We start from the raw sequence: 14,390 nt of genomic DNA, 5'->3' as shown, positions 1-14,390 counted from the left end.
TCATCCAGAACATAAACATTCCCTTGAACTGGTGTCATACTGTTTTCATTATAGAAAATATCCAGTTTTAAGACTTTGTTCTGTTATCGGATGACCAAGAGATAGCAGAACCGAAGACGGTCAGGGGATGTCGACGTGACCATTGACACAACCCAAAGGATAATCATCTGATTAGCGTATGACTAATAGATATCGGAAGAGAGAGATGCAGGTGTCTATGACTCAAGTATCAGATTATGAGGGAGTAAGGAAATGGATCATACGTGAAAATGTTACGAAAATAACTCATAAAGTTAATGATAACGGTTCGGGGAGAAAACGTCGTGCAATGGCTAGAATATAGGCAGCATCCCGGATCTGAGAAGGCCAGACCAGGGCGAGACAAGGGGCAAGATGGCTCAGCTCAGTTCGTAAGTAGAGCTTAAAAGTTTGCCAGGAAGGAAGGTTTTTGTTGGATATTTTTATGATGTTTGTGTTATATTATATTGAAGTGGAAAAGTGATTTTACTGATTATTCGGCTATTTTGTGGATTCAAGTATTTTGTGCAATTGAATCTTGATGCGGTGTTGAACGTTTCATGCGTAATAATCATAACTGAATCGAAGTATATTGAAGTGCATATTTGCTGTTGTGTAACGTGATACTCCAGAGAGATTTGATGTATTTAATTTTAGCGAATTAAATTTAGAAAGTGTATATTGTTATCTAATAGATTATCCAGTCTAAGAAAGCGTGTAACATTGTAAATTTCAATAATGGTGGCAGCGGTGGGATCGTGATCGTAATTGCAATTGTTGCATGCTTTGTCAAGTAATTGCACATATACGTAGATAAGATCGTGTTGCACTGGATGCAACTAGACAGCGAATCATTTGGATAATAGCGATATTGGATGATCATTGAGGCTATAATTTTAACGTGAATATACGTTACAAATCTGGATGAAACATATAGTGCAAAAAATTCATCAGAACCAAACGACATCTAGAAATCAATCGAGTCCTGTGTCAACCAAACTGGCTTCTACAGTTGCTCATGCCAATCTTCCATGGTCTGAAGAAATTGCAGAATATATACTAGATAATGTTAAGAGTAACTTTGCAGAGTTGCAAAGCTTTGCCTTATTTCTGTAGAGGGGAGGAAAGAAGTCAGTCTGCGTCTCACCTGAAAAGCACCACTAGCGCTCATGCATAGATAAAAGATCTTGAGAGCAGAACACGAACAAATCTGACAGACAAAGGCAAGGTTGAGTTAGCAAAACAATATGCCCTTGATAGCGCGTGCTCGCATATGACACACTGTGTCACTAAATATTAGCATGACTGGAAAAAGTAAAAAAAAAAAATAAATAAAAAAAATAAAAAAAATAAAAAAAATAGGTTTATCCCGAGGATAGATCGCTTCTTAGCTGGATGAGTGAATTGTCCTCTGTAACTCGTCAGCCTAGGCCCTTGAGAAACACTTATTGAACTTTTTATAAGAACTGAAGGTATAGTAGAAAAATTAGAAGCCATGAAACCCGCAGACAAGGCAGAGTATAGTGATATATTTGTCTCTATACTGATAAACGCCTTGTCTAAGGATTTCTCTTATATTCGTATTTTGTCTCAAATATGCCACGTCACATCCCAACTTACAGCTCACTGACGCTGCAATTAAAAGAGAAAATAGGGTCATCTTGGTTAATTCAGTAACTATTAATTCATTTACTCACGAAACCGCAGTTCAACGCCCCCCTAATGACCAAAATCCGAGTGTACTGTCAGAGATGTAGACTCAGCAATCATTCTAGCCAAAAGTGTTGAGCTATTGAGTGCTACAGGTGACATAAATTTGGTTACATTTCTAAGCACTGCACCGTGAGGCTGCCAATATTCCAACGACCGCCTGTCATTTGTTTCACATGTAGCTTGCTGGGACATACAAACACGGAATGTAAAAAAATAAATAAATAAATAAATAAATAAATAAAAGCAGTTTACACACAAGAAAAAAATAAAGCCAATTTACCATGCACGAAAAAAAACGACAATGAATTGGTAGTTTTAGCAGCATAAATGGGGAAAATAGGGCAGGTTCTGACAGAGGTAAAGTTAGAGGACAAGAACTTGAAACTGGGAGAAAAACTTATGAGTTTATGATTACTGAAGACAAAGCACTGCCATGTCAGTTAATAATTGGTTGGGATTTTATGAGGAAGCATAATGTCAGTCTGTGTACCAAAACCTTTAATCTTGTATATTAAAGGAAATAAGATAATTATAGCAGAAGTATTTATGAAACATGTTTTACAAATGACTGAAGATAAAGAAACGAAACCTGTGGATAGGGTATCTGCGGACAACCCTCAATATAACTGCACAGTAGCTCAGGCATCAGTGTTGCAACGAGAAAGAGTAAGTTATTTGACTTTAGGAGCTAAGTTAGTTTATTGTGGTAGAACTACATTTGATCCAGTGGCAGGAAACCCAGGAATTCAGATGTTATATCCAGGACTAGTGAAATTTGAAAATGGTAGAAAAAATTGAAAATCTAGATTTGTGACAAAATATATAAATTACTCAAATGAAATTGCTTAATTAGAGCCCGGAAATAATTTAGGTTTTGTTCAACCGTGTAATAAGGAAGATTTATCAGTTACTCATGACCAGTATAAAGTCAGCAGCAGAAAAAAAAGTGAGGGGGATCATCTGGAAGGCTTTTATAAGTTAATAGACACAATGTACCCTGATGGCACAGAGGAAAATCAAGTATATATAAAAAAAAGAAGTTTATTTTCACATACTCTTCAGTATTTGCAAGCGATGATGACCCCTTCCCCCCAGAAGTGTGACGCCCTTTTTTCTATCACACAGTTCAGTTAGAGGAAGCCTTACCTATACCAGCTTGTTTTCATGAAAAGGTAACAGAGCAGATAAACATTATGGTAAAGCACGGTATTATTCGACCATCCAGGTCATCCTTTCACTCCCCCTTGGTGCCACTCATAAAGAAGGATGGGAAAATTAGGCTCTGTATTGATTTTCGTAATCTAAATCAGCTTATCTTGAATGACTCTTCTAACATCAATGATATTTTTTACGTAACTGGGAAATGGAAAAAAATATTTTCATGCTCTGATTTGAAACAGTTAAGTGAGGAGAGTAAATCATGGACAACACGAAACGGATTATAGGAACACAATGTTTTGCCTATGGGCCTGAAGGTTTCTTCTGCAGCTTTTGTAGAATAGTCAGGCTACTAGTGAGATTGACGGGTCAAGACATTCATGTTTACATAGACGACATTATCATCCAAGGTGTAAGATGTAGATCTTACTTTATGTATTAATTGTATTCACACTGTTTAAGGTAGCTTAAATTCGCGCTTGTTAAGATTAATTTGTTGAGAATTATGGGAGGTCTACGTGGCAAAGGCACTGTGGAAATCGTAAATGGCGAGGCTTCACCGACCCCATGTCTAGATGCTTTACGCTGTGTCTTGACATGGGTTGGTGGTGAGCGGACTCGTAGACGTCTGCGCGATTCGTGGAGCTTCTGACAGGTACGAAAGTTGCTACCCAAGTTGTATCTGGATACTGGATTGTGCATTATGGATAAGATTTAGGTTAACTGTATTTGTGACTGGCTGTTTGGGTATGATTGTATAGTGGTTGCATGTGGTGCAGCTAGTGTCGAATTAAGATTAGGGTAAGTTGTTTATTTCATGACATTGTCTGGTCAACTATAAGTTATGGGTAATGGATCGTGCTGTGTGTACAGGGGCGCCAAGGTTTAAGTAGGAATTGATAGTGGTTGTGCTTCTTACGTTGTATAGTATTGCAAATCCAATGTGGTATTGAATTATGTACTATACATGTAATGATGGCTGGTGATGATGAAACTTTGCTTGCAGGCTGAATGTTACTAAATAAAGGCATCATCTGGCTCTTGATGAGTTTACTGGTCCACGCTACAATTCAGCACCAGCCTATGAGGATGGAAGAAGCCAGAAGGAACGTGCAACACAGAGGCTAAGGTTCAACCGTGCCGTCAAGCTCTTCGAACATAATCTAGTTCTGGATGATCCTGTGGAGGTACTTAAACTAGCACTTGATGAGGTATGCAATAATTACAAGTTGATAGAAATTGCCCATGATAAGTTGATGTCTTTCATGGATAAAGACAATCCCAAATATGAAAGTGAAATAGAAACAGGTGATAGGTATACTCGTATGTCTGAAGTGTACAGTGCTAAGTGTCATGTTCACTCCCAGTTATTAAGGAAGACAGACGGGGTCAAGGTGAACCGTAAGAGGTCAGAGGGTGGAAGGCTTACTGTCAAGTGATTGGAACCTCCTCATTTCAAAGGACTAATTAGATTATATCCCACATTCAGGAAAGACTTTTGAAGGTTGATGGTTGAAAATTATGATGAGGATCCATACGTTTTAAAATAATGCCTCTCAGGGGAAGTTTTGAAAACTGTCAGGGGTGGAAGATGACTTTTATAAGATCGAGAGACTAGGGTCCGTATACATAAAAACCCGTAAAAGACTGAAATTTAAAGTCACTTTTAGCTAGAAGTAAAAGTAAAATCTAAACTTGCTATACGCGCTATGTTTAGAAAGACCTTAACCATTGTTTTTGGATTCGAATGTCAAAACAATACATAAAAGTATTTAATGTTAATTTTATATTCCACTTATCGAAAAAAAAAAAAAAAACCGGACCATTGACATTTTGAGTTTAATTATGTACATGAGGCAAGTTCAGACTCGAACCCGCCCAGGGGATGTCAACTCAACAATGATGGGGGCAGCTTGTCCAAGCCAAAGTAAGGCAGCTCTTTCAAGATAACAGGACTAGTTTCTGCTTAATGTTTAGTTCAGAATTCTACTTATCCCTACAAGCAGCTGTGGGGATGGTTGAGTTAGACTGAATGCAAGTTATCCCTGCAAGCAGTTGTGGGGATGGTTGAGTTAGATTGAATGTAATTAGCTGTATTAAATTCCACTTCTTACAAGCAGCTGTGAGAGAACTTCGTTAATCTGGGTTAAATTCAAAAGGATTTGCTAAATTGTACTTTCAGCAAGGAACTATGGAGTATCTGGGTGAGGTTATTAAGTTGAATGTGGAAAAATAAATTAAATTCCAGTTACGTGGACAGTTACGTGGACTATGCGGTGACGGGTTAAGTTAGTTTGACACACACGCTGCCAAAACACAACTTAAAATGAATCTCAGTGTCATGAGCTTCAATTGCATTTTACAGTTAGCTTTATTTCATACCTTGTTTACATATTCTGCCTCCTAATCTCTGGATGCAGTAATTCTTGTGTGCCATCAATAACACTAATGACAGTGAAGAATCCTGCAGCTTATATAACATGTTTGTCTCATAATATCCATGAGAGAGAGAGAGAGAGAGAGAGAGAGAGAGAGAGAGAGAGAGAGAGAGAGAGAGAGAGAGAGAGAGAGAGAGAGAGAGTAAATTTGAATATGTCGTGTAGTGCTTGAGCCTCAAGGCTGATGGCTGCGTTGTACCGAAGTTATGGCCTTTATCTAATCTTACTCCCTACAGTGCGACTCCCTAATGCATTCCTCACAATTTCTATCACATATAAAATGTCGATCAGCTGAGCATCACTATACTCTCGTAGGACGCCTCTTCTTTGCCGAAAATTGAGGTAATGGACTGTCATCATGCCGCGTAAAAATAATTTTAAGCGCTTGGGAGTACCCCTTACCACTCCAAGCCGCTAAAGTCTTTTAGGTCTTTTAGGTCTTAAAAAGTGATTATATATTACTTTTAAGGAACTTTTAGCAGTAAAAGTAAAATTGGTCACTAAAAGTACTTTTAGCCTGTTAAAAGTGTTTATGTATAAGGACCTAGATACCAAATTTGGCAACACTACAAAGGTGGTGAATTCTGTTTTATGAGAGATAAGTACTTTAAGACCTGTGCCAGAGGTAACAGTAAAAAGCTTGTGGAAATGATAAATGTAGTAGAAAGAGGCTGGGTTGACATGTGTACATTAAATCTAGAATCGGAAGTGAATAACACAACTGTGATAAGTCACACAGAGACGTTACTGACCCCTACTTTGAAGCCTGACTGGGTTTTATACGCCAGTGAAACAAAGCCTAAGGAAATGTTTGAAAAACTTGTGTTTCTTAGAACGAGAAAGGATAGTAGATCATGTGGAGGATAGTGTTAAATCAAATATTATTACTTCCAAGGCAACTGTAAATAGTGTCATTCAAGAAGATCATGAACAATTTAACAAATTATCAAACGGCTAAAGGAAAATCAGGAGATACAACAAAGACAGTTGAATGAAAGTATTGTTAACATGAACCAAATTACCTCTAACCTAATAGGTCAAACAGTGAGTTGTTACCAGATTTATCAGTGGAAGCAACTTAAAAACTGAATGAACAAGCTGCTGGTATCATGGAAATAGTTCTCAGAGCATCACAGATTGTTTTACATCTTATAATTTAGATATTCAAGCTAAGATTGATGCCTTAAGGACAAACAGGTTATGCTTCAGTTGTTTAAGGAGGGGAACAATTCAGCAGCGAATGTAAGGAAGAAGTGACATTTGCTAAGAGAGCAATCAGAAGAAGGAAGTGTGTGCAGGTCTCACCATCCTTCCCTCCATTCATTGTTTACACCAGCATTATCTGGCAGTCAGATACATGGGGCCAGCAATTTAGCGTCACGTGAGGAAGTGTTGTTAATGTTGAGTTATGTATCTAGTAGAGGACAGAAAGTGGCTACCTTGTGGGACCCAGGTTCTAACTTGACTATGACTACTCATAAAATGGCGAACAGGCTTGGTTTGAAAGGCAAGGGGGTGAATCTTACAGTAACCAAAGTAGGAACTCATACAGAACAGTTTGATAATAAAGTATACAGGGTTGTAATGTACAACGAGATAACACAATGAAGACTATGAAGCTATAACACTCTGTTGGGCAGTGGGAGGACTGTCGCAGTTGGTGGAAGCCCAACGGGATATTTATTATACCTCGACCATATGCGTATTATTATGTGTTAACTGTTTTTCCTAGACGTGGCTGTCGATTCTTCTGCAGTTGTGGGTGTTAAGTGCTGTTTGGAGCATCTCCCTTGTCTGTGGGTAGGTAAAACAGACTGGCGACCTCAAATTATTGTGACCTGGAGTTACGACTGTCGTGAAAAGGGTGCAGGAGTCACAAAGGACCCTGTACACCCGTTTTTGAGCCCTGCACCGAGTCCACGTAGGAGGTGACTCCGTGAAGCTCGTCCTGGTGCGGCAGTTTGGTGAAGGGGCTGGGAATTGTGGTCGTCACAATGTCATGGGAGATGAGTGAGAAATTGAAGCATGTGGAATCAAGGTGATAATATCTGAAATCCCAGAGGTTGACATCACTGAGATTGTCAGATTGTTTGGAATAGAGAAGTGTAAAATTGAGCGTCCAGTGCGGAAAGTAAAACTGTTAACTGGAGCAGATTATAGTGGACTTATTCCTAAGGTAATAATAACTGGTAATTACAATTATTGCAGAATCACTTAGATCACGTGTAAGAGGTAAACTTCCTTCATCTGACAAGAAAGTCACAAAACTGCTCGACCATACAAATCAATCACGTAAACACAGAAATAAAGATCAATGATATAATACCCCAATACAAGCCAGAATTATCCTCTCAGTTAGATGCATATTTTTCTATTGAGAACCTTGGTACTTCATGCACAGCTAAATGTAGCGGATGCGAGCGTGGACAGTGCTCGTTGAACAAAAAATACAACTTGAAGGAAGAAACAGAGTTGATGCAAGTTGTGAGAAATCTTGAGTATAATGCAGAGAGTAAGTATGGGGTTGCTCTCTACCCATGTGTTAAAAACCCTGATAATCTTTCCAACAACTATTTTCTTGTTAAAGCCAGGCTTAGATCTATTGATAATAGGTTAATCAAGCTAAGAGCTGAATATTCGCAGAGCTATAGTGAACAAATTATGGATATGGTTAACAAGGGTGTTGCCAGAAAGTTGAACAAATACGAAATAATTAACTATGAAGGTCCGGTTTATTATATTCCTCACCCTGAAGTCTACAAACCTAATTCAGCTTTTACTCCATTTCGGATTGTACGCATTTAAATCATCATCATCTTATCTTGGACATGCTCTTAATAACTATTACTGATATTTCTAATAACATGATTGGCATTTTGATGAAATTTCTTCGGCATGAAATACCCTTTGCAGGGGATATTAAGATGTACATTTCTGTGAAAATATCAGAACTAGACCAACACACACATTTTTATGAGGGAATTTATAGGTCAACGGAGAGCCTGGCCATTATGTGCCCACCACAGTAACCTTTGGTGATAGACCAAGTGGAATTATATCAATGTCGGCATTGCGTAAAACTGCAAAATATAACAAATCCCACCCTATTTATGAATTTGTCAATTTGTGAATGGCCTATCAACCAAACATGTAACTGTGGATTACCAGATGTTCTATGAGCTCGTGCCTCATGTTATTCTTGTGAAGGTGAAGTTAACGTGATTGATGTAAACAACTTTAGCAGTTACAACAAATATATGATACAACATACTTATGTATGTGTGTGTGTGTGTGTGTGTGTGTGTGTGTGTGTGTAGACATTTGTTATATCTTATATATTTGTTATATACAACAAATTTTAACTTCACAGAAGCTGGTTTAGTTAGAGATGAAATGATTATGTTTTACCATTTTGTGTATCATTGAGCACGATATTGAGGCGATATTCCCAGCAAGGAATGAGATTTTGGGAAGGGGATTATAAAGAAGTCCTTGAACATGTGATTTGGAGATGGCATGCAAGTCCATGATCGTTACCTATGTAAATAACCTTCCCGGTGAAAGATAAGAGTCCACATAGCATCCTACGAGTTTGAGACTGAAGCCTTTTAAACACCACTTTCTCAGTTTTCTTCCTAATGAGGGACAGTAACTGATTACTTACCAGTTAGTCTTTTTAACCTGCTCTTGACACAATCCTCAGCCTACCAGTGACTGCATCATGTTCACAAGAGTTCAGAGTTTCCTTTCTTGAGCTGATTCTAAATTCAGTCAAGAAAGATATATTGTTTTCTAGGCATTGGGGGGGGGGGGGTGAAGCGCTATGATATGTTCTACTACTTGTTTACCTTGGCCTCTATCCGCTCATCAGTACTTCTGTACTGTGCTCTTTGTTTCCGTGAGAATTGACACTATATAAACTGACAGCTTCGCTTGTTTGCTGTTTCTCACGGTCTGGCTTTCACTTCAGCTTTTCCTCTGAACCCAAACGTTATCCGCTCTTCTGTACCGACCTGGGTCTCCTTCAACACCACCAAAGGCAGTAACGGTTCGTATAGGCAAGGTTTCTAAGTTTCATGGCGAACTTTGTACCTAACTTCAAGGGAATTACTGCTAAACTTGCCCTAAGAGCCTCTTTCATATGCAGGAATCTCCCTACCTCTCTCCCGAGGTATTTCTCCATAAGCAGACTTATTCGCGTGGCTCAGATAAGTGGTCATGTGCAGATACAGACATGTGTCGCTGACCGCCATGGAGCGTGATTAAATTGTGAGAGTCATCCACTGGAACACACACACACACACACACACACACACACACACACACACACACACACACACACACACACACACACACACACACACACACACACACACACACACACACACACACACACACACTCTCTCTCTCTCTCTCTCTCTCTCTCTCTCTCTCTCTCTCTCTCTCTCTCGTCGACGGGAGAAAAACAAGAGCATTTTTATGAAACATCACCAGTTGTAAGACAATTACAAGGCTGCTGTGTAAGTTCAAATGTATATGATGCATCCGTTCTTTTGGATTTCTTTTCGTCATCCGTCGCTCGCTCTTCCGTTGTGACAGCACCAAACACGAAATTTATTATAGAAAAACTAGAAACACATCATGGTTAGTTGAAATTTAGTGGAACAAATCATTATTTTACTTTCCTGGTTACCCTCTGTCTACTGGCAAACAGGATATCAGAGTACAGATCCTACAGGCGTGTCCGGGCGCAGATCCTGACTCGATTGAAACATAAAAATTGTTGCCTCCAGGAAGAAAAAGAAAAATCCGGCACATATTGGCATGCCTTTTGTAAATCTAAAAATGTTTGTTATAGAACCTCTCTCTCTCTCTCTCTCTCTCTCTCTCTCTCTCTCTCTCTCTCTCTCTCTCTCTCTCTCTCTCTCTCTCTCTCTCTCTCTCTCTCTCTCTCTCTCTCTCTCTCTCTCTCTCTCTCTCTCTCTCTCTCCGTTTCACACACACACACACACACACACACACACACACACACACACACACACACACACACACACACACACACACGAGTCTCCTCACCTCTAAGCACGTGCACCGTCACGTTGATGGGTCTGGTGCAGGTGGAGGTGCAGCTGTAGTTCCCAGAGTCAGATGACGTGGCATGCGGACGTGCCAGAATGAGGCGGGACATCGGGATGGTGCTGTTGCTCTTCACGAGGTCGTAATTGTTGGACTCGGGAGAGTTCACTGTCTGCCTGCCTCTGGTCCAGGCGAGGAGGGCAGGCGGCGGGCATCCCTCTACTTGGCACACTATTTCCAGGCGGCTGCCGCTCTTCACGAACACCTCCCGTCCAGGCAACACGGTCGCCACGGCCTCTGTCGGACCAGGTTGGACGAAACAGTTAGTCCACAGGGAGCTTTTCCTTCTGTTACGCTGAGACGCGCCAAACAACACTTAAATAACATGTGGGATGATCCACAGAGGCACACCAAGGATATTGCAAGCACCGAAGAAAAAATCTTATGATGTCCAAATCTTGTAATGAACAACGGTGTATTAATGTTTCCAGTCTCTGGAATGCATTGGGGTGGGGCAGCAGTTCGGTTTGTGACTCTGACGTCTTAGAATAGCACGTGAGCACTGGAGGTGGGAATGGGAGTGAATGTAGACGAGACGTTTAGGTATACTACTCAGCGAATTACTGAGTGACAAAAGGCTGTGTTGGGTCTGTCAGTTTAAATATGAGAATTTATGATTCTGGTGATCTTTCTGTATTATTGTAAGAATCACTCTTATTTTCATCCACAGCAATATATATATATATATATATATATATATATATATATATATATATATATATATATATATATATATATATATATATATATATATATATATATATATATATATATATATATATATATATATATATATATATATATATATTTATTTATTTATTTATTTATTTATTTATTTATTTATTTATTTATTTATTTATTTATTTATTTATTTATTTATTTATTTATTTACTATTCATTTATTTATTAAAAAGAAAAAAAAAATACTACATAAAATGGTGCCATAGAAGATGGCTTCTCACGCTTTATACAACACATTAAATCTTGATCGACCCAAAACGTTTACCTATAAACAGTTCCGAAATGTATTAATGCCCTAGTAGAAAAATTAGTAAGGAAATTAATTATAATTCATTATGTAAGAAAATTACGAAAGTACCCAATGTTATAAGAAAAAAAAATAATGCAGCTCATTATAAAATTAACTTAAGTTCCTGGCTTTGGCAACATTCCACACCTGCAGAGAGAGAGAGAGAGAGAGAGAGAGAGAGAGAGAGAGAGAGAGAGAGAGAGAGAGAGAGAGAGAGAGAGAGAGATTTATCATGCATCAGAAATATATATGATGATCTTTCAAAAGTGAGAGGCACATGTCTTCATTAATAAACTCTCACATATCAGTCACGTTTGGCCTATAGGCAGACTCACTGTGACTCACTGTGCCCTAGCTGGTAAGCCTCCTGTAAGTCCACTACCATAATCTCGTCAGATATTGTGGCATTTATTTCATCAGAATGATAGCGGGTCAACCCCTCTTAATAACAGTGATTGATTATTATTGCGAAAAAAAATCTGCTGCTAGTATAACACGAAGTGTTCCACTTGACTACACCTCATGCCAAAAAAACATTTGCACGCCCAGCGAAAATAAAAGCAACGTGTACCGACTCAAAATAGAAACTGATATTTATGCCTCTACTCCAAGTGAAAAATAGCCACTCTAGAATAGATAAATTAAGATTATTGGGAAAATGTGTAATATATTAATAAATTTAGGGCGCAAAACAAATCATAAAGAAAGGAGACTTTTATAATGTAAAAAAAAAAAAAAAAAGTGTTAGGACACATATATAGTCATGTGAAAATACATGAAGCAACAACAGTCACGATGGCAAAGATGTCACTATGAATACATGACGGAAGGATAATTAGGAATATGTTGTACGTGGTTTATGCTTCCTTCAAAAGTTTACCTCAGTGAATAACTGAAGGAGTATTGCAGCAGGGTGAAGTTGCAAACCAACGCTGTGTTGGAACAAGTCAACATGTTGGATTCTTAAGAAAATAACAATAATAAATACTCAACAAAAAAGGCAAGTTATAGCGATTCCGTATATCAGGTACAACGAATCAAAAAGACAATAAAGTTGGTACAAAATACAGTACTTGGAACTTACAATGCTATCCTGTCTTGAGTTTGGAACACGATGATTAGCAGCAGTTGCAAAGCAGAATGACGTCAGCGTTGTGCTTACTATATTCTGCTTAACGTAAACAGGTGTATAGGGATAATCACTCGTACCTTAAATTTGTTTGTTAATAAGCTCTTCTTTTTCAGATTTAGGAGACAATTCTGCCATAGAGCATTTTTTTCTTTTTTCATGCAGAAGTGAGGCAGACCTAAGCCAAAACCATATTCAGGAAGACTCGCTAATTGTTATTCTTTTCTCATAAAGAAAAAAAAAACCAGGATTGAAGAGGTCTTGAAACTCTTGAAACAAAGTCAAGTCTTAGAAAAAGGAAGTACAGATTCCAACAGAGTTCTAGAGTTTACCAACATAAGGAATAAAAGATTGAGGGTATTGGTTTACTTTTGTATTAGGGAGGTAGAGAGAACACGGTTAAGAATGAATAGAAAGCCCTATGCATCAAGGCCGTGAGAGAGGAAGGGAAGAAGCATGCACTTCGCATGTTCCAAAGAGGAATCAGCATGAAAATAAGGATACAATATAGGAAGAAATAAAACAATGCAGTGATATCAAAGAGGTTCCAGAGTCAGTTAAGGAAGGGGCGTTGACGAGGCGATAAATATTTAATTTTACCTTGTCGAGAAGAACTGAGTATGTTCGAAACATACGTCATACAAGGTAGAATAAGGCCCCTTGTATAAGATAAGGAACTGTAAGTGAAAACTGACACAGAAAACCCAAATTTTTCAAACTTTTTTTGGTTAGAGAGAAGATATAATGTTTCCAGTTCAAAGATTTATTGAAAGTTAGATCAAGAATGTTTAATATTGAAGAAGAAAAAAGTGTGTCATCAAAGAAGGGTTACTTGTCTGAAATTCTATAATATATCGAGTGGATGGGTGGTGCAGTTAGTATTTTGAGGAAATTAATAAAACAATGTTTGTTCTGTTGTGTTCAGAAATTAGAGCAAGACCAGAAGTCAAGGGTTCTATTGCTCCCCCTCGTGAATTTCATAATTCCTGCAGTGTTGGACGTCTGCAAAATGACATAGAAAAGTGCATGGTAAAGTTATTAGCAAAAGTGGATAAACTAGTAAGATTTAAAAGATCATTCAATATATATATATATATATATATATATATATATATATATATATATATATATATATATATATATATATATATATATATATATATATATATATATATATATATATATATGATTTGAACTCCTTTGAAAGGGAGGTTTCAAGACATTTATCCTTCAATTTTTTACCTCCGCTTCGGACCCTATTCGGGGACCGGCATGTCAGTTTTTTTTTTTTTTTGTCCTTGGCCAGTGTTCTTCCTTCATAAAAATAATAACAATAATGATAATAATAATAATAATAATAATAATAATAATAATAATAATAATAATAATAATAATAATAATAATAATTAGGAAAAAATCTTGGTGAAAGGACAGGTTCGTTTGGAACACAAAAACAAATCGAAAGATGACAGTAAATTTACATTCTTTCACAAAGATCGAACAAAAATATCATGCGCCAGAAACTAATGACGTAGCCTTTCGTGGAGGTTGTAATTTTAATTCATAGAAGATATGCTTGCATTATGGCATTCTATTTCGGAGTGGACAATTTTAATCGAATTTAAATAGCTCACTAATGTTCTCACTAGTAAGAAAAACAAAAATGTCATGACCCCTGTGGAATATGGGCGCAGGAAATGCTTGCCATCCGAGGGGACTAAGCTCACAAGGAATTATATATATATATATATATATATATATATATATA

General features: G+C 37.8%; 1 protein-coding gene across 1 annotated transcript in view; it reads right to left on the bottom strand.

Moving 5' to 3' along the window:
* LOC135104686 (zwei Ig domain protein zig-8-like) overlaps positions 1-14,390 on the bottom strand; it is a 114,177-nt gene that overhangs the window by 24,053 nt on the left and 75,734 nt on the right. The window contains exon 4 of the mRNA XM_064012214.1: positions 10,404-10,700. Coding sequence (XP_063868284.1) covers positions 10,404-10,700 — 297 coding nt within the window. The remainder of the gene's footprint in view (positions 1-10,403; positions 10,701-14,390) is intronic.

Source organism: Scylla paramamosain, chromosome 1, assembly GCF_035594125.1.
Source record: "Scylla paramamosain isolate STU-SP2022 chromosome 1, ASM3559412v1, whole genome shotgun sequence".
Classification (NCBI taxonomy): Eukaryota; Metazoa; Arthropoda; class Malacostraca; order Decapoda; family Portunidae; genus Scylla; species Scylla paramamosain.
The sequence above is the reverse complement of the archived record's forward strand: the minus strand, read 5'-3'. Positions and strand labels throughout refer to the sequence as shown.